The sequence below is a fragment of the Sceloporus undulatus genome, chromosome 3 (assembly GCF_019175285.1).
Source record: "Sceloporus undulatus isolate JIND9_A2432 ecotype Alabama chromosome 3, SceUnd_v1.1, whole genome shotgun sequence".
Lineage (NCBI taxonomy): Eukaryota > Metazoa > Chordata > Lepidosauria > Squamata > Phrynosomatidae > Sceloporus > Sceloporus undulatus.
This window is the reverse complement of record NC_056524.1, coordinates 268156009-268178016: the sequence shown is the minus strand read 5'-3', so window position 1 is coordinate 268178016 and position 22008 is coordinate 268156009. Positions and strand designations below refer to the sequence as shown.

Here is a 22008-nt window from a genome sequence, read left to right as displayed (position 1 = left end):
GAACTTTTCTCATTATAGAGATAATGGTGAGCTGCTGAGATGGAAATGGCCTTCAGCTGTATATATTAAACAGCTGCTGAGCCTTTATAAGGCTAGCTTTCTTTTCTCTATTATCCTTTTTTCTTTTGTGTTATATTTTGTCTTATCCGGCTTCAATGTAATTTTATTGTTTGGTATGTTTGCTATTTTCTCACCATTGTTGCTCTTGTTCATTTTTGCATCCTTTGTCTATATTTGTTATGAATACTTTGTTATATTGTTTGTTACTTTTAAACAGAAATAGATAAAGATTATTTACATTACTTCTTGCTTTTCTTCTTTTCAGTCTTAATTGTTCCAACAATTATACAGCCCAGATCCACTTTGTGATGCTCTTTCATGAACAGGCAAGCATCCCAACAGTCTGCTGTACTGTTTGAATTGTACTGTTTTTAAAGCTGCCTTTAAACATTTTTTTAATTATAAGTTTAAATCTGTTTCTAGATTCATTAATAATTTAATCCTATATTAATATTGCTTGCTTGTGTGTTTTAATTAATGGTGGCTGGAATCCTATGGGGGACTTCTGTCTTTGTAAGTCAGCTTATATCTGTGGGAAATAAAGCTGAGCTGTTTTTCAATGTCTACATTCAGTGAGCAGATACTGTTACATTATAACACAGTGAAGCCAGCAAACTGACCGTTGTACAATGGGACAGTAATTTTGTTCATGAAGCAGTGTTTGTGTACTTTGAGACATCAGAAAGCAAAGGTGTTACTCTTTCAGCCACCCACGTGGTTAGGTTTGGATTTTGGAGCATTTTGGATTTCAGAACTCCAGATAAAAAGACTTGAGTTGTAGGAACATAAAATCAGCCCTCTGCTTCATGCGGATGTGGAACTGCTCAGCTCTGATTCTTGCAGATGCTATGTCTACTTACGAAGGCATAACTCCTATGTAGGAGCCTGGCCAATAAAAACTACAACAACATTGAAAAATGCAAGAAGAGCACTCTGCAGGTGATAGAATGAACAAGGACTCCTTACCCACTGAAGCAGATGGAGAGCAGACTCAATTTGATTTGCTTTAGTGCTACTCACCCCTACTTGCTTTATCTACCTGGCAAGGAAATCACCCAGTCAGCATCTAGCAGTGTTGTCCTGCCCAAAGCAAAGCATTGCACACCCTCTGAATTACCTTGGTAGAAGGAGAAAAGGTTTTCCTTCTTGCCTTGGAAAAGCCTTTGCATCTCTAGTTCCTATGCTTCATTCGGATTTTGTACAAGAGGACAACAACCAGCTGTCATCCCCCAAAGAGCTTTGGTGCCTTGGATAGATATTCTGAGGTTCAAACTAAACATTGGAAAGGGAAAAGTCCTTGGTGGACTTCTTTCAGCAAAGAAGGCCAATATTTGGATGTGGCGAAATGTTCCATGTGGCAATCTGGGCTGCCACATGGAAAACTGGGACAGATGTGGGGCATAGAATGGGCAGATGGTCAATTGTGGCCTGTTGGAAGATTTTTGCATTCTCTCTTCCCCTCCTTAGATAGATAGATTTTCCTGTATGCAAACTCTGATTTCTCCCTCCTCATGCAAGGATCCCATTTGCTCCTAATAAATCATAGGGCAATAAATGCTTTTGCAAATTGGTAAACAAACCATGTGATTCAGGTCACTCCCCCTTTTAGGAAGTTCTCTCTCACACAAATGAATTACTCCTCCCCTGTTGGATTCCTCATCTTCCTCCACTCTCAACTTTCTTTGGAAAGATGGTGAGGTAAAGATTTCTTCTTTACCTGTACTGTCTATTAGCTGAGTTAGGATATAGCCTCTAGGCATATGTAGATTCAAGCCAATAGTAAACTTCTGTTTTAACTGCAAGCTACTTGTATTGTTTTTGAGTCAGTTATACTGTGGATGTAATGTATAAGTCCTTTGACGAGGTCCCCCATGATATCCTTGCAAACAAACAAACAAACAAAATGTGGGCTAGACAATGCAACTGTTAGATGGATTTGTAATTGGCTGACTGTCCAAAACCCAAAAGGTGCTCAGCAATGGCTCCTCTTCATTCTAAAGACAAGTGACCAGTGGGGTCCCACAGGGTTCTGGCCCAGTTTGCTATTCAACATATTTATCAATACTTGGATGAAGGAATAGAGGACATGCTTCTCAAATTTACAGATGAAACCAAATTAGGAGGAATAGCTAATATCCTAGAGGACAGGATCCAAATTCAAAATGACCTTAATAGATTAGAAAGCTGGGTCAAAACTAACAAAATGAATTTCAGCACAGAGAAATGTAAGGTACTACACTTAGGGAGAAAATATAGGATGGGGGACTCCTGGCCTGAAGAGAGTACATGTTAAGGGGATCTAGTAGACCACAGACTCCATAAGCCACTCCTCATAGGGTTTGAGGGTTTCCAGACTTTTCCCCATTTTAGTCGCCCTTCTCTGGACACACTCCAGCTGGTCAACATCCTTCTTGTACTGTGGTGCCCAGAACTGGACGCAATATTCTCGATGAGGTCTGACCAAAGCAGAACAGAGTGGTACTGACTATGCTATTGATGCAGCCTAGGATTACATTGGCTTTTTCAGCTTCACAAAACGGTGGAAGGTCTGGAACCCACCAAGCCCTCTAAGCAGCAGCTTAGGGAGCAGGGTATGTTTAGCCTGGAGAGGAGAAGGCCAAGAGGGGACATGATAGGAATGTTTAAATATTTGAAAGGGTTGGGGATGGAGCAAGCTTGTTTTCTGCTGCTCCAGAGACTAAAGATACGAAGCAATGGAATCAAGCTACAGGAAAAGAGATTCCAGTTAAACATTAGGAAGAACTTCCCAGCAACAAGAGCTGTTTGACAGTGGAAAACTGCCCTGGAGGGTGACGGAGTCTCCTCCTTTGGAGGGTTTCAAAGAGAGGCTGGATGGCCATCCGTCACAGAAAGTGCTTGGATTGTGTCTTCCATGGCTGAAGGGTTAGACCGGATGGCTCTTGGGGGTCCCTTCCAACTCTATGATTCTATGGGGCATGTTGGTTGGCAGTTCTGTAGTTTGTAGTCCCCCCAAAGCACCTTTTCTAAACTTTGGGCCTTGTGTGTGTTCAGTGGTATAGGTACAGGAGGAAGAGGAAGAGCTAAGGGCAATAAGAATCCTGCCTCTCCAAATGACATTTTCTTCCATTCCCCAAATTTCTAAAACTGCAGGTGAGCATTTAGAAATATAGTTTCAGCCTCCAAAGCAAAGGAGCAGGCAAGGTGACCCAGGGAACATGAACACAGCAAATAGAATACGTTTGAAATGTGAATATTTTGTCTCTCACTTTCTGCTAGGCTAGACATTTGAGGCCCGAAGGAAAGTTTTAATGCTTGGGTCGGAACTCTTATGGAGGGGAAAATGCTCTCATTCTCCCACATTTCTTTGTGCTACAACCCAGAAAGATGGAGCCAGAAATGTGCAGCCAAAGGCCATGCTGAAATTCTTACTGGATCCCCAATCATTACACTTTGTTCAGCTGGTTGAAAGAGTATTTCTTTATTATATTAGAACCTCTCCCTTCCTTGAAGGAACTCAGGGCCATGTTTTGGCCTCACAACAACCTTGAGAGGTAGAGAAGGCAGACAGTGAGGAAGTTACAGGCCTGAGCCAAGCCCTCTAACTAGGCTCCCTATTGAGGGAAATTTAAGGCTGCTGCTGCTCCAGCGTCCTGTATAGGTTCCGAGTTCAAATCACTCTGTGGCTTCATAATCTCATTGTAGGAAGGAGGGCCCACATCATAGCTGAAATCTGAAGAGCTAAGTTCACAGACTGGGAGATGGAGATGGATTTTTGGTGGCATCCAAGGGGTTACATCGTTCTCTGGGAAGGCAAGAGAAAAATTGCTGTTGCTATAATATTGAGGCTTTTATTGGCTGCGTCTGCATACCACTTTAACTGTCATGGCTGAATGCTATGAAATTCTGGGAATTGTAGCCGCTTGTGTCACCAGAGCTCTCTAGAAAGCTAAATGTCCCAGAAAAGTACAGTTCCCAGAATTCCATAGCATTGAGCCATTGGATGCAAGCTCAGTGAAACTGATTACTAAACCCAGTTTTAAAATTATTTACATCACACCTTTCCCCTGAAACCTGGACCCAAGGGCATGTACAAAAAAATAAAATAAAATAAACCAGATTGAAGTACATAGAAAGAAAGAAATAATACACCAAAAAATTACTTTTCAAAATGCAATGAATCTATTTGTCTATCTGTTGCAATGCATTTGCAGCTATGGATATGGATTTAATGGTGTTTTGTCTATATGTGTGCTTTGGGAGTTTTTAAAAATGATTTTAATTTCATTGATAGTTTATCATTTTAAACTTTTGTATAAGGCTAAATGTTTAGCTATGTTTGTTTTGGTGGAAAGGGCATTATGAATAAATATTGTTGCTGATGTCGCTGTTGTTTTAATTGCTGTAAGCTGCCCTGAGTCCCAGAATGGGGAAAGTACATAATACAAATTGTTGCTGTTGTTAAAAACAAGTCCATTGCAAAAGGGGATGGGGGAGTCAGTTAGGAGACCTTGCAGTCACTTCCTAAGAGCCTGTTCAACTAGGAAGGGTTTCTTTGCCAAAAAAAGGACAGCAAGTAAAGAGTCATCTTAGGTCTAATATTCACTGAGATAATGCTGTTTGATGCTCTTTTAACTTCTACGGCTCCAAACTGTGAAATCCTGGGATTCATACTGTTGCGAGAGGTTTAGCCTTATCTGTCAGAGAGCTCTGGTGCCACAACAAACTACAAATCTCTGGATTCCATAGGATGAAGCCATGGCAGTTAAAACAGCATCAAACTGCATTATTTCTGCAGTGCAGATTAAACTTTTGCCTCTCCAGAGAGGGAGTTTCAGAGCTTAGGGGTAGCCACCAAGAAGGCCCTGTCTCCCACCAAATGTGGCTACAAGGAAGAGGACTAATAGAGGGCTATTTAGGAAAACACAGTCCTTCAGTGGCACTACTTATGTGAGAATTCTTGCCCCTCTATAGGTATAGCCTGTGGCGAATTACACTTTGGCTATAATTCCTAGTATCCAGTCGGTGCACATAGGTGTAGATCGATATACAACTTGCATGTACATTCCTGTGCAACGTACACCAGCATGTACATCTACTCTTCTGCAGCCATCTGTCAGGAGTGCTTTAGGTATTCTTCATGGTGGAAGTGGGTTGGACTGAATGGACTTTGTGGTCCCTTCCAACTCAAAAATTCTATAATTTTATAAACGGCTTGCCTCAGAGATTGGGTACCATATTATAAATTGAGAGCTAGTGTGATGTAATGGTTTCAGTGTTGGACTATGACTGCCAGAGACTAGGGTTCAATTCCCCACTCTGCCATGGGTGATCTTGGGCAAGTCACACCTGCTCAGCTTCTGAGGGAGGCAAGGGCAGAGCTCCTGTGAATGAATGCTTTCTTTCCATTAAAACCAGTGTGATGTTCTCAGTTTCAAGGAAACGCAATGGCAAACCTTCTCTGAACAAATTTTGTCAAGAAAACCCCTTAGACACATAATAACAACAACTACATAAATAAATAAATAAAATATTAAATAAAATATCCATTGGGGCTGGGTTCCAGAATGCATGCACACACAAATATGCATGCACACACACGGATACCAAAATCCATGAATGCTCAAGTCCCATTAAATACAATGGGGCAGTAAAATGGGTTTCCCTTATATAAAATGGCAAAATCAAGTTTTGCTATTTGGAATCTGGAATTTATGTTTTTTTAAAAGATATTTTCAAGATGTGGTTGGTTGAATCCATGGATGGAAAAATCTGTGTCTGTGGAGGACTGACTGTAAATGGTTCTATGTTGTTGTTTTTTTCCATCCAAATGTCAGATGGAGCTCAGATGAGGCACAGCCCACCTCTTCATCCCAAGCTTGGAAACTCACCGTAGGCTGTGTCAGCATCACTGAGAGCAAACACGGCGAGTGTGCGTGGTGATGAGCAAAGCCTCTGCCATTTCAGCCAGCCCTGGAGACAGCAGGCAAAGAAGCATACAAGGACCACAGCAAGGAAGAGAGAAAGGCAGGGCCTGGAACAGAGAAACAAATATAGCAAAATATAATCTAAAATCATAGAATCATAGAGCTGGAAGAGTCCAATGTGCAACATTTGCTTTCACTCCAAGGTTGTGGGAGTGAAATTCGGCATATTGCACCTTTATTGGCCAATGTACATTCATTGCACATGAGTCTCTTTTTGGACAGCACTCCTCTGCCTCCCCACTTCAAATCGAAGAATGATAGAATTCTAGAGTTGGAAGAGACCCCCAAAGGCCATCCAGTCCAACCCCTGCCATGCAGGAACACAGAATCAAAGCACTTTCTGTTACAGATGGCCATCCAGCCTCTGTTTAAAAACTTCTAAAGAAGGAGACTCCACCACATTCTGAGGCAAGGTGTTCCACTGTCAAACAGCTCTTATCCTCAGAAAGTTGGTTCTCATGTTTAGGTGGAATATCTTTTCCTATAGGTTGCATCTGTTGCTCCATAGACTCTGGAGCAGCAGAAAACAAGCTTGCTCCATCCTCAATGTGACATCTCTTCAGATATATAAACACGGCTATCAGGTTCCCTCTTAACCTTCTCCTCTCCAGGCTAGACATACATCCAACTAGCTAAGCTGTTCCTCAGAGGACTTGGTGGTTTCCAGACCTTTTACCATTTTGGTCACCCTCCTCTGGACATGTTCCAGCTTCTCAGACTCTCCAAGGTGAGGCGTGACATTGAATCACACAATCTAGACAACATGACAAGGCAGGACATGGAGTGCATGGGCCTGAATCCTATTATAAAGTCCCAGTTATAGGCAACCCGTTGAATGTTGAATCAACAACTAGGTAAATTCCATGGATTCAATGGGTCTATGCCAGGGGAGATTAACAATAAAATTGGGTACCTCTGATATTTTTTTTACTCACAAGTAAGTCTAGGATTCTTAGTAGGGATATGCTCTATCAGGCTCAGCTGGAAGAGGTTTAAATCTGATGGCTATTGTTTTCATCATCATCATCATCTATTATTTTTATTTATATCCCACCTTTTCCCCAAAGCCAGGATTCATGATGCAATGGTGCAATGGAAACAATTACAATGTAGGAGCTTATCGCTCAGCATTTTAAACTGGCTCCAGCCTTCTGGGATGAAGCCGACATGTGCGATGGAGGTGGGGATTACTGCACACTAAATCAATGCTGAACCGCTGGTCGCCATCAACCCAGGTCCCAGCCGCACTCCGCCGGCACCTTTTAGAAACTGGAAAGTTCTAAAAAGTGCTGGTGGAGCATGACTTGGACCTGGGCTGATGGCGGCCAATGATTCAGCAGTGATTTAGTGTGAGATAATCCCTGCCTCCATCCTGCATCCCAGCTCCAGCCTGGGAGGCTGGAGCTGGTTTAAAATGCTGAGCAATAAGCTCCCTCATCACAACGTACAGCTGCTCAACATTAAAATGGTACTAAGGTGGCTGCCACACTACAGAATTAATGCAGTTTGACACCACTTTAACTGTCATGTCACCATCCTATGGAAACATGGGATTTGTAGTTTGTTGTGGCATCAGAGCACTCTGACAGAAAAGGCTAAATAGCTCACTGAATGACAAATCCCAGAATTCCAAAGCAATAAGCCATGACAGCTAAAGCGGTGTCAAACTGTACTAACTGCAGTGCAGATACAGTCTCAATTGTCATCGTTATCGTCATTATCGTTGTCATCGTCATCATCACCATCATTGTCATAGTCATCATCATCATCACATCATTATACCTCAATTTTCTTCTGTAGTCACTCTCAAAATGGTAAGAGGAAGTAACATTGTGTTATTTCCTGTTGCCATTTTGAGATGGACTAGAATGGAGGGAAATGTAGAGAAAACATTCTGAGATGCTTTTAAGGGGATATTTTATGTTTTTTCATGCATTTGCAAGGGCTATCTGAGAGATCTGGAGGCAAAATTTGGGGCAAAAAAAAATTGTGCCAAAAGTGTGCCCAAAATCCATGCTAAAATTTTTAAAAGATGTGATTGGGAAGGCTTTGCGGGCCCTAAAAAAGTGGGTCCTGGGGGGTCATGCACCTTGCGGAGACCACTTTGGCACCCCTTGAGCCACAGCTTGCCATAAAAGAATCCTCTTCTTTTGATAAGGCAGACCCACACACTTTCACTTAGCTCAGATCATAGTGTGGGGGAAATGTGTCTAATGAAGTAGGAGAGGAGCCTCTCTGTGTGTCTATCTCAGAAAACCATCTTTCATTAATATTTTCTCCAGGAAAAAAAATAATAATCCGTACTCACCAGATATACCAAGCACCGAAGCTCTGAACTTCATAACTGATGGAGCTGAAAATGGAGATAAAAGTGACAGGTCAATAGCCACTGCTGATAATAATTCACTGAAAGAAAGTACTTGTGTTTTCTCAGATGGTGGTCAAGCACAACACAGACAAGAAACTGCACAAATCCACTTACTTTCTATACTTGGTGCTGGCCTTACTATATGATTCTGGAAATTCAGTTCCCATTAACTGCAGAAGAATTGCATGAGGGCTCATGGCATCACTAGGGTTGGCATCACCTGGTGCAGTGACTCATGGTATCACCTCTCTTCATTGACCTCCTTCCATAGCACCCCATAATGCTTTTTGTACTAATGTTACTAGTAGATCATAATTCCCCTATATCACTGAATGTAATGGTTGTGACATAAACAACCAGCAAAATAAAAAAATTACCTTTAAATTACAATGGCATGTGCACAGCCTAAATGTACATAGTTTTTTGTGGATTTTTCGGGCTAAATGTACATAGTTTCATGTGGTTAAAGTGAAAATTTGGTAAGCGGTGGCATTTTTAGAGAAAATTTTAAAAGAATAAAATAAAAATAAAACACACACACAAGAGGCATCTCCTTTCTCCTTCCACTGAGCCTTGCCCCATTCAAGTTTTCTCTTCCACTGAGTTCCAGCATTTTAAAGGGAGGCACAGCCCATTTTCTACCAAAGGCAGATGTTTGGAGAGCAATGGTGTTACTCCCTCCTTTGCATGTCACCTAGTGTGGTCCGCACTCCCCGCACCCCCTAATGATGCCTCTGATATGACCTAAAACTGGCATCCATCTCCCACCTGCACGTTTTGCATGGGCATCAGATCCAGAAGTTACATGATACTGGGACAGATTATATGTGGAACTCAGCACAGTATCACCCATGGGGATTGACAGTGTCACCCCAAGGTCTCCAGAAGAAACTTGCATCCTCCATCTGGTGCTCCCTAACTAATGGATATAGGGAAGCTCAACCGCCTCTGATACTTGATACATTGGGGTGGGTATAGTGTGGCCACATGAGGTTCACGGACATCACATCTGTGGCCCCTGAAGCCCCCACCAGACCTCCCCAAAAGAAAATTGTTTTTTTTTTTTTCTATGCAAGAATAGAATTTTTTGCACAGAAAACAGGGAGGGTTTGGAGGGGTGGTTGCACAGAAAAAAAGTTCTTCCTGAAGAATAATTCTTGTGCAATATTTCAGGACATTAGATCATAGAAGAAAAATTGTACAACATAGACACTGGTCCCTTGTGCTTCTCAGTAGTGATTCCCAACTAGGCCAAGCTCCATCGTTTCAACCTGGGAATGATCTGTGATTCAAGAAGCATGTGGTCAAGCTGGAGCATGTCCAAGGGATGGCAACCAAAATGATGGGAGGTCTGGAAACCATAAAGCCCAATGCGGAGTTGCTTAGGGAGGTGGGTATGTTGAGCCTGGAGGAGAGACGGTTAAGAGGTGATATGATAGCCACATTTAAATATTTGAAGGGATGCTATATTTGAGGATGTATCAAGCTTGTTTTCTGCTGCCTCAGAGAACAGGACATGAAGCAATGAATTCAAGCTGCAAGAAAAGAGAAAACATTAGGAAGAACTTCCTGATGGCAAGATTCCACTCCCTGGAATCTCCTTCTTTGGAGGTTTCTAAACAGAGGCCAACCTTGCTGAAAAAAGAGAAGTCATGCAGCAGTGGAAGATGGGCTTACCTCTCTAAAGCTTCATATTCTTCTCCTGCTGAACTTGCTGGCTAAAATACATGGAGAGAGGTTCGGTAATTAAGGTGAGAAATGACTAGTGGCCCAATTCCAGGATGGTGATAACAAAAAAAAAAGCCTTCCAAGGTTTGGGACATGATTCTGTTGTCCAGAGTCGGAAGAGTCAATGGAGCACCTCACGAGTGGTTGCTAGTGTCTCCCATATCAGCATGGTAGGGAATCTGGGTGTTAGTACAAACTTTTAAAAAGAGGCATTAAAGGCATGGGATACTGCTTTGCTAAACTGCTTTAACCTAGATTGTTTGGCCATCTAATCAACTGTCTTCTCTGAGGCTGAGAGAGTGTGACTTGCCCAAGGTCACCCAGTAGGTTTACATGGCCAAGCCAAGATTTGAATCCAGCTTTGCACAGTCATAGACCAATACTCAAACCACTACACCCCACTGGCTCTCCTTGTTGTTGTTGTTGTTGTTGTGTCCATCAAGTCATTTCCAACTTATGGCAACTCTAAGACAAGCAAGATTTGGTCAGAGGAGGTTTATCATTGCTTCCTCTGAGGTTGAGAGAGTGTGAATTGCCCAAGGTCACCCCAGCGGGTTTCATGGCTGAGCTGGGAATTGAACTCTGTTCTCCAGAGTCATAGTCAAACATTCATGCTGGCTCAGAGATAAGATAGACAGACAGACGGATGGCCAGACAGAGGGATATAATATTATTTTATTTTTTGTTTTAATAAAAATTATTTTATAAATAAATGAATTTTTATTGATAAAGGCTACATACAACAAACAACTCAAAACAAAACTTTGAAACCCATATATACATACAAAACAAAACAATAACAAAAATCTAAAAAAAACCATATTTATATACTTCTTGTCCTTCCTGAACTTTTTGGTTATTCTGCCTAATCTATAAAATATATCTGTACTATCTTTATTTTACTCATTTCTTACTCCATATCTAGTTTACCATCATCAACTTTCAGCCTTCGAGATATAAATCCAAATAATATTTTCTATTTTTCTGTATTTCTATATTTCTAGATCCATATTCCTATATTTTTAGATCTATAATCTTGTGACATTTAATATATTCTTAGCTTTAATTTTCTCTATTCTAAAGCACTATACATATTTTTTATCTTTTTCCTTTTGAATATAGTCAATTCATAGTTTCCAATCTGACTTAAACTCAGTTATTGATTTCTTATTAAACAAGTTAATTTGTTCACTTCATAGTATTTGTATAAATTTAGTTTCCAATCTTCCAATTCATGTAGTTCTGTACTTTTCCAATACTTTGCATATACAGTGTTACCCCGGGTTACGAAAATAATTCGTTCCGTCGCCGCTTTCGTAACCCGAAAGGCTTTCGCAAGCCGAAAACCCATAGGCGCTAATGGGGAAAAGCCGCAATTTGGTGCGAAAAAGCGCCGAAAAGCACCAAAATTTCTTTCGTAACCCGAAATAACCTTCGTAACCCGGAACAGTTTTTTCAATTGGATTTTTTCGTAACCCGGAAATTTCGTAAGGCGGCGCATTCGTATCCCGGGGTAACACTGTAATGTCCTTTAGGCTACTATCATGTAAAACAAGATTTTACAGTATTTACTTTCTATTTCTGTGTTCTCTCTTATATTTAACATATACAACTCAGGGACTGCATGACCTTTAAAGGTAAAGATTTTCTTCATTTGACTGTGGATCATATTCCAATATTTCTGAGCTCTTTTGCAATTCCACCAACTCTGATAGTAAGCACCAAATTCCTTTTCACACTTCCAGCATGTGTTTTTGGCATTGTTTTTCATTTTCAATAATTTACATGTTGTCAAATGTTTATTAATAAAATTAATAAAATAAACATTATTATTATTATTATTATTATTATTATTATTATTATTATTTTTAAAAGGTCCCATCCTGTTGTGTTTGTGTGGTCTGGGCTCTCTGGCTGAGATTCCTCATTTGGGTCGTGTAATGTAAACCTCTGCAGAGGGAGCTATGTGTTAATTGTGCTACACAATGCTTGTGCTGAGTGGCAATATCACACAATGGAAATGAGACACCACATGTGCAACTGAGTTCATGACCAAATGTGCATGTGGATCTACGTACAATGCCCATCCATGCACAATGCACAAAGGTCTGTGCAATGGCACCACAACCATACACTCGCAATCTCAAAGTGAAAGCAGCTATTCAGCCTCAGACAAAAATGTCCAGCTTTTCTGCTGGGGAATAAATTTTCATGCTAAGAGGATTCTAGTGTCAAGACTCTGTCTGGTTTGCCAGACAAAAATATTTGTTTTAATTTCCCCATGCTTTTTTTTCATTTACAATGTTTTCTCTCTTTACAGTTTAATTGTTTCTTTCTCAGCATAAACCAATCTGGGAAGCACTGTACAAAAATAGTTATAACAAATGAAGAAAAATAAAGTAATATTAATGGGGCATGAATCATTGCAGATTGCAGAATAAAACTTGGGTAGCATTAGTGGCAAGTGAGAAAGAAAGGGGTGGGTGGGGGAATAAGTAGAAAGATCATTCATTTTCAGCCATGATGCATTTCTGGGGAGGGGGGGGGGGAGAAAAAGAAAAAGGAGAGTTCCTGCCTTGAGGGCGTTATAAATATATTATGGCCCAAAACAGAGAAAATGGAAAAGTAAAGCTAGAATGTAATTTAAAAATATAATGTATTTTCATAATCTCATATTCAATAAAGTAACTTTTGTTTGGCATCTATTCTTCATTTTGGAGTCAGTGCAACCTTATTAATGTCCTATCAGAAAGTAAAATATATCATTTTCTCTCTTGGTTCCTAGAAATTGTTTGGAAAAGTGTAAGTAATACCTAAGGAGCTGGAAGTCGTTGAACAAGTGAGAAGGACATGCCAAGAAAATGGATTATAGTCCTGTATAAGATACCCGATCCCATCTGGTCTTGGAAACTAAGCAGGGTCAGGTTTAGTTAGGACTTGGATGGGAGACCGCCAATAAATACATGGTGCTATATAGGGTATATTTCAGAGGAAGAAATTGGAAAAACCACCTCTGAGGATTCCTTGGCCTTTACAGATACAGTGGTACCCCGGGATACGAATGCGCCGCCTTACGAAATTTCCGGGTTACGAAAAAAATCAATTGAAAAAAACTGTTCCGGGTTACGAAGGTTATTTCGGGTTACGAAAGAAATTTTGGTGCTTTTCGGCGCTTTTTCGCACCAAATCGCGGCTTTTCCCCATTAGCGCCTATGGGTTTTCGGCTTGCGAAAGCCTTTCGGGTTACGAAAGCGGCGGTGGAACGAATTAAATTCGTAACCCGGGGTACCCCTGTACTCATAAATATAATTCCAGAAGCTCAGTGCAGAGCCACTCAATTAACTCATTTTCTGCACAAACCTTAATCATGAGGATAGCATTTTTTGAAATGTACAGAAACAGTCCCAGTTTAAAGGATTTCTGCATTATGTCGCTGCTAAATGTTAGTCCCCAACATCCTGAGCTTGACGGAATTTCCTGCTTGAGTGAATTAATGCAGAAGATTCTTCACAAAAACTCAAATCTTTAAGTACAGAGTGGAGAGTTCTTTAAACTCTAATGGCAAATATTCTCCAGTGTTAAATATTTTTGAAAGGGTAAATATTCAACATTTTCCCTCTCATATCTTATGACTTTGCAACAACAGTTGCAAACTATGACAAAGTGGTAATCAGTATTCCGTTTCAGTATTTTACTCAACAGTTTACTTTTGGTCCCGCCGTCCGCTGGACATGTGTCCAGCTTCGCAGACCTCCAAGGGTATGCTTGACATTGAATCACGCAATCTAGCAACATGACAGAGGCGGACATGGAGTGCATGGGCCTGAATCCGTCCTAGTATAAGTCCGCAGTTATAGGCAACCCGGGTTGAATGTTGAAATCAACAAACTAGGTTAAATTCCATGGATTCAATGGGTCTATGCCAAGGGGAGATTAACAATAAATTGGTCCCCCCTTTTTTTTTCCTCTTCTCACTTCGTAACCCTCTTGATATTTTTTTTTACTCACAAGTACAGTCTAGGATTTCTAGTAGGGCGGATATGCTCTCATCCGGCTCAGATCTGGAAGAGGTTTTTGGTTTTTTGGTAATTCAATCTTGATGGACTATTTTTTTCCATCATCATTCCATCATCTATTATTTTTATTATTTCCAATTCCACCTTTTTCCCCAAAGGCCAGGATTCATGATGCAATGGTGCAATGACACGGAAACAATTACAATTGTAGGAGCTTATCGCTCAGCATTTTAAACTGGCCTCCCCGCATACCTTCTGGCATGGAGCCGACATGTGCGATGGCAGGTGTGGATTATTGCAACACCCTAAATCAATCTGAACCGCTGGTCGCCATCAACCCATGTCCACAGCCGCCACTCCGCAACAGCCACCTTTATAGAAACTGGCAAAGTTCTTAAAAAGTGCTGTTGGACGCCTATGGACTTTGGACCCTGGGCTGATGGCGGGCCCCCAAATGATTCAGCCAGTTTGAGTGTTTGATTTAGTGTGAGATAATCCCTGCCATCCATCCTGCATTCCCAGCTCCAGACTGGGAGGCGGGAGGCTGGTTTAAAATGTCGAGCCCTAATAAGCCTCCCTTCATCACAACGTACCGCTATCTGCTCAACATTAAAATGGTACGGGACTACTAAGGTGTGCTGCCACACTCAACAGAAATTAATGCAGTTTGTACACCACTTTAACTGTTCATGTCGCCCCTCAATCCCTACTGGAAACATGGATTTGTATTTTTTGTTTGTGGCATCAGAGCATCTCTGACAGAAAAGGCTAAATAGCTCACTGAATGACAAATCCCAGGAAAGAATTCCAAAGCAATACAGAGCCATGACAGCTAAACTGGTGTCAAACTGTAACTAACTGCAGTGCAGATACCCGCCTCAATTGTCATCGTTATCATCATATCGTTGTCATCGCGTACGTCATCACCCCCATCATTGTCATAGTCATCAATACATCATTCGTCATCACATTTTTTCATTATTACCATCACATTTTCTTCTGTAGTCACTCTCAAAAGGTTCGAAGAGTAAGTGTAGTAAGTACAAATCAGTAAGTCGTAAGTAACGTAGTAAACATTGGTTTACTTTCCTGTTGCCATTTGAGATGGACTACGAATGGCGAGGGAAATGTAGAGACAAGAAAGAAAACATTCTGAGAAGATGCTTTTAAGGGGATTCATTTATGTTTTTTCATGCCATTTGCGAAGGGCTCTATCTGAGAGATCTGGAGGCAAAATTTTGGTGGCAAAAAAAAATTGTTGCCAAACAGTGTGCCCAACAATTCATGCTAAAAAATTTTTAAAAAGATGTGATGGGGAGGCTTTGCGGGGGGCCCTACAAAAGTGGGTTCACTGGGGGGTCCTATCACCTTGCGGAGACCACTTTTGGCAACCCTTTTGACGCCACAGCTTTGCCAGAATAAAGATTCCATCTTCTTTTGATAAGGCAGACCCAGACCACACACTTTCACTTAGCTCAGATCCATAGTTGTGGGGGTGGAAATGTTGTCTAATGAAGTAGGAGAGGGAGCCTCTCTGGGTGTTCTATCTTAGAAAACCATCTTTCATTTAATCGATTTTCTCCAGGAAAAAAAATATACATAATCCCGTACTCACCAGATATACCACAGCACCAGAAGCTCTGAACTTCATAACTGATGGTAGCTGAAAATGGAGATTAAAAGTGACAGGTTCATCAATCAGCCACTGCTGATATAATTCACTGGAAAGAAAGTACTTGTGTTTTTCTCAGAATGGTTGGTCCAAGCCCACACACAGCACAAGAAACTGCACACAATCCACTTACTTTCTATACTATGGTGCTGGCCTTACTATATGATTCTGGAAATTCAGTTCCCATATACTGCCAAGAAGACATTGCAATGCAGGGCTCATGAGGCATCACTCAGGGTATGGCATTCACCTGGTGCAGTGACTCATGGTATCACCATCTCTTCCTATTGACCTCCTTCCATCGCACCCCATACAATGCTTTTTGTACTAATGTTACTAGCTAGTATATCATACATTCCCCTAAAAAAAAAAAAAAAAAAAAAAAAAAAAAATATCACTGACTAGTAATGGTTGTGACATAAAACCAAAACCGGACAAAATAAAAAAAATATCCTTTTTAAATTACCAATGGCATGTGCACAGTCCTACAATGTACATAGTTTTTTGTGGATTTTTCGGGCTACAATGTACATAGTTTCAGTTGGTTTTTTTTAAAAGTGAACATAATTGGTTAAGTCGTGATCGGTACATTTTTAGAGAAAAATTTTTAATAAAACAGAAAAAAATAAAAAATTCAAATAAACACACACCACATGAGGGCATCTCCTTACTCCTTCCACTGAGCCTTTGCTCCATTCAAGTTTTCTCTTCCACTGAGTTCTAAGCATTTTACAGGAGTTAGGCACAAGCCCCATTTTCTACCAACAGGCAGATGTTTTGGAGCAGCAATGGTGTTACTTCCCTCCTTTTAGCATGTCCACTCGTTATGTGGTCCCGCACTCCAACCCCGCACCCCCTAATGATGCCTCTGATATGACCTCAAAACTGGCATCCATCTCTCCACCTTGCACGTTTTTGCATGTGGCATCAGATCTCAGAAGTTACATCATTGATACTGGGGGACGAATTATAGTGGAACTCAGCACCTTCAGTATCACCCATGTGGGGATTGTAATTCTTGACAGTTGTCAAAAAACACACCAAGGTCTCCTCCCGAAGAAAAACTAGAAAAACTTGCATCCTCCATCTGGGTTTTTTGCTCCCCTAACTAATGGCATATAGGGCAAGCTCAAACCGCCTCTTGCATACTTGCATAACATTGTGGTGGGTATATTAGTGTGGCACACATGAATGTTCCTCGACATCACAATCCGTTGCCCCTGAAAGCCCCACACCGAGACCTCCCAAAAGAATTTTTTTTTTCTATGCAAGAATAGAATTTTTTTGCACAGACAAAACAGGGAGGGGAGGGTTTTGGAGGGCGGGGTGGTTTGCACAGAAAAAAGTTTCTGTCCATGAAGAATATAATTCTTGTGCCATATTTCTCAGGACATTAGATCATTAGAAGAAAAATTGTACAACATAGACACTGGTCCCTTGTGCTTCTCCAGTAGTGATCCCAACTAGGGCCAAACTCCATCGTTTCAACCTGGGAAGATCTGTGATTCCAAGCAACAAGAACATGTGGTTCAAGCTGGGCCTATGTCCAAGGGCATGGCCAACCAAAACATGATGGGATGGTCTGGAAACCACTAAAGCCCACATGTGGTCTAAAAGCTTGCTTAGGGATTGGTGGGTATGTTGAGCCCTAGGAGGAAGAAGACGATTAAGCAGGTGCTATATGATAGCCACATTTACAATATTTGAAGGGAATGCATATTTTTGAGGATATGTAGACAAGCTTTTGCCATTATGAATTCAAGCTGCAAAGAAAAGAGATTCTATTTTTACACATTAGGAAGAGAAACTTCCTGATGGCACGATTCCACTCCCTGGACTCTCCTTCTTTGGAGGTTTTCTAAACAAGACGGCCAACACTTGCCTGAATGAAGCAATGAATTCAAAGCTGCAAGAAGCAATTAATGCAATGAATTCAAGCTTGCAAGAAAAGAGATTCTTTTTAAACATTAGGAAAGAAGAACTTCCTGATGGCAGATTCCACTCCCTGGAATCTCCTCTCTTGGAGTGTTTTCTAAACAGAGGGGCCAACCTTTGCTGAAAAAAGAGACAGTCATGCAGCCAGTGGAAGCATGGGCTTCTCTTACACTCTCTAAACTTCATTATTCTTCTCCTTTGCTTAATTGTGGCTAAAATACATTGGAGCGAGAGGTCGGTAGGTTGGTCTAATAGGTTACATTAGAGAGAGGTTTTTCGGTAATTAAGGTTGGGAGAAATGACTCTAGTGGCCCAATTCCAGGGATGGTGATAACAAAAAAAAACAAGGGCCTTCCAAGGTTTTTGGAACATGATTCTGTTGTCCAGAGTCGGAATCGGAAGACGTCAATGGAGCCAGCACCTCACGAGTGGTTGCTTCAGTTGCTCTACCCATATCAGCATGGTAGGGAATCTGGAGGGTGTTAGCTACATACAACTTTAAAAGAGGCATTAAAGGCATGGGGCATACTGCTTTGCTTAAAACTGCTTTAACCTAGATTGTTTGGCCATTTCTAATCAACTGTCTTCTCTGAGTCTGAAGCGGAGAGTGTGACTTGCCCAAGTCACCAAACCCAGTAGGTTTACATGGCCAAGCACAAGCATTTGAATCCAGCTTTGCACAGTCATAGACCAATACTTCAAACCACTACACCCCACTGCTTCTCCTTGTTGTTGCTGTTGTTCTGTGTCCATCAAGTCATTTCCAACTTAATGGCAAAACTCTAAGACAACCAAGATTTGGTCAGAGGAGGTTTATCATTTGCTTCCTCTGAGTGTTGAGAGAGTGTTTGAATTGCCCAAGTTCACCCCCAGCCGGGTTTCATGCTGAGCTGGGAAATTGAACTCTGTCTCTCCAGAGATCCATAGTCAAACATTCATGCTGCTCAGGAAGATAAGAATAGACAGACAGCACGGGATGGCCATGACAGAGGGCTTATATATAGTTGGGTTTTTTTTTTAAGAAAAAAACTCGTTTTAATAAATAATTATTTTATATCAATATAATTGAAATTTTATTGATAAAGGCTACATACAACAATTTTCCAACCACAAAACAAAACTTTGCACACACCAATATACATACAAAACAAACACATAACAAAAAATCTAAAAAAAAAAAAAAAAAAAACAACATCATATATTATATACTTTTCTTGTCCTTCCTGAACTTTTTTTGGTTTATTCTGCCTTGATCTCTAAAACTAATCTGTACTCATCTTTATTTTACTACATTTCCTTACTCCATATCTATTTACACATTCCAATCAACTTTCAGCCTTCGAGATCTACACTATCCAAATACTATTTATTCTATTTTTCTGTATTTCTATCATTTCTAGATCCATACTTCCTATATTTTTAGATCTATAATCTTGTGACATTTAATATATTCTTAGCTTTATTTTCTCTATTCTTAAAGCAATCACACTATACCATATTTTTTATTCTTTTTCCTTTTGAATATAGTCACATTTCAATAGTTTCCAATCTGACTTAAACTTCAGTTATTGATTTTCTAATATCAAACAAGTTAATTTGTTCACTTTCATAGTATTTGTATAAATTTAGTTTCCAATCTTCCAATTCATGTAGTTCTGTACTTTTCCAATACTTTCATTATAATGTCCTTTAGGCTACCTATCATGTTAAAAACAAGATTTTACAGTCATTTACTTTCTATTTTCTGTTTTCTCTCTTATATTTTCACATATATCAACTCGGGGTCTGCATTGACCTTTAACAGCTAAAGATTTTTCTTCATTTGACTGTGGATCATCTATCCAATATTTCTGAGCTCTATTTGCAATTCCACCCACTCTTATAGTACGCACCAAATTCCTTTTCACACTTCCAGCATTGTGTGTTCTTTGGCATTGTCTTCATTTTCAATAATTTACCATTTGTCAAATGTTTATTAAAATATAAAATTATCAAAAATAAACATTATTTTATTTTATTATTATTATTATTATTATTATTATTATTTAGTTGTTTTTGTGTGGTCTGGGCTCTCTGGCTGAGATTCCCTCATTTGGGTTGTGTAGTGTAAAACCATCTGACATGAGTGAGCTATGTGTTAATTGTGCTACACAATGCTTGTTGCTGAGTGTGGCACTATCACCAACAATCAACAATGAGACACCACATGTGCCAACTGAGTTCATGACCAAATGTGCCATGTGGCATCTATGTTACAATGCCCTATCCATGTCACAATGCACACAAGGGTCTGTGCAATGGCACCAACCACAACCATTACACTCGCAATCTCCACAAGTGACAAGCAGCCATTCAGCCTTGAACCAAACAATGTTTCCAGCCTTTTTCTGCTGGGAATAAATTTTCATGCTAAGAGATTCTTAGTGTCACAGAACTCTGTTCTGGTTTGCCAGACAAAAATATTTGTTTTAATTTCCCCCATAGCTTTTTTTCATTTACATACAACGTTTCTCTCTTTACAGTTTAATTGTTTCTTTCTCCTCATCATAAACACAATCTGGGACAGCACGTATACAAAATAGTTATAACAAATGAAGAACAATAAGTACTAGTAAGTAATAGTTAATGGGGCATGCATACATTGCCAGATTGCGAATAAAAACGTTGGGTTTAGCATCGTAGTGGCAAGTGAGAAAGAAAGGGGGGGTGGGTGGGCGGGACATACGTAGCAAGATCATAAAATCTTTTCATTTTTTCAAGCCATGATGCATTTTCTGGGGGAGGGGGGGCGGAGAAAAAAGAAAAAGGAGAGAGTCTTCCGCCTTGAGAGGTCGTTAGATAAATAATTTATGGCCCCACAAACAGAGAAAAATGGACAAAGTATAAGCTAGAATGGGTAATGTTAAAAATACGCGTAAGTGTCTTTTCAGTTAAGCTCAGCATATTCCAATAACAGTACTTTTGTTTGGCATCTATTCTTCATTTTGCGATCAGTTGCAACCTCATATAATCTAATCATATCAGAAAAATAAAATATCATCTTTTCTCTCTTGGTTCCTAGCAAATTGGTTTGTGAAAAGTGTAAAGTAATCCACATACAGGAGCTGAAAGTCGTTTGAACAAGTGAGAAGGACATGCCAAGCTAAAATGATTATAATCCTGTATAAGATTACCACATACCCATCTGTTCTTGGAAAACTACGCAGTGTCAGGTTTAGTTAGGACTTGTGATGGGAGAACCGCCAACTAAATACCTGGTGCTATATAGGTCATATTTCCAGAGGAAGGACATTGGAAAATACCACCTCTGAGGATTCCCTTGGCCTTCATATTCCATAAATTGGGGGGTGCGTATCTGAATGGTCAGCCAAGGGTCCGTTAGGGGAATTTTCATTATGATGTTATTAGTTCCCGAAATATTGCACGAGGGGCTGGCTACAAGAGCCACTCCGAGATCGTCTCCCTATTTGTCATACCGGACGTAGGAGACCAGGGGATCCCAATAAATAAAGCTGAGACGTGATATTAATAACTAGAATGTCATACTTTAATTGGAAATAGGGGAAAAACACAATGCGTCTTGCGCATTACACTCACACCAAACCAAACTCAGGACTCAGTGAAAAATTAGGGTTGGAAAATAGGAAACACAGATTTGACAGGCGTTACTACAGGTGAGTGCTTCACCAGAATGTAGATTCCCCTCCGGAAGCGAATGGCAGTGGTGATGGACAGTAGCCACAGCTATGCTCCGCAAACCTGGGTCTTGAGCAGAAATGCCGGCTACCAAAACAAGGTCTGGAACTGACGTGGAGTAAGTAGGACCTTGCAAAATGGCGCGTGCATACAGCAAAAGTGGGGAACACTTTTTATCAGGCCAATATGGCCTGAGTGGCCATGAGCGCAGAGAGTCTTTAGTGATTGGAACAAAGGTGTTAAATTGCTTTCTTTCACCTGGATGTCTGGGTCTGTATAATATACATACCTGACTTAAGTTGTTTGGACAACAGATTTGAGGAGGGGGGTGATTGCTCCAGCTGAACGCCAACATTTGCTCTCCTCTGGCTGAAGATAATCCTTCATGTCGACTATCCCAGACCTTCTAAGATGTTAATTGTGAGAACTCCTCTATGAGATGTGTTACATGACTTCTTAATCGCCTTGCTCCCATATTGGAGGACAGGCTTGGAGTCTGGCACAGGGTCATCTAAGGGTTATCTGGATTCCAAAATTTATATGAACCACCAGGGGTAACAAGCTGAA

The 22008-nt window shown here is 40.5% G+C and overlaps 1 protein-coding gene across 3 annotated transcripts in view; it reads right to left on the bottom strand.

Moving 5' to 3' along the window:
- Positions 1–3501: 3501 nt before the first annotated feature.
- TMEM207 (transmembrane protein 207) overlaps positions 3502–22008 on the bottom strand; it is a 51690-nt gene continuing 33183 nt past the window's right edge. For all 3 annotated transcript variants that reach the window (XM_042460757.1, XM_042460759.1, XM_042460758.1), the window contains exons 4-7: positions 10072–10112; positions 8335–8379; positions 5931–6073; positions 3502–3844 (exon numbers count right to left, since the gene is read on the bottom strand). In XM_042460757.1, coding sequence (XP_042316691.1) covers positions 3654–3844; positions 5931–6073; positions 8335–8379; positions 10072–10112 — 420 coding nt within the window. In that variant the 3' untranslated portion in view covers positions 3502–3653. The remainder of the gene's footprint in view (positions 3845–5930; positions 6074–8334; positions 8380–10071; positions 10113–22008) is intronic.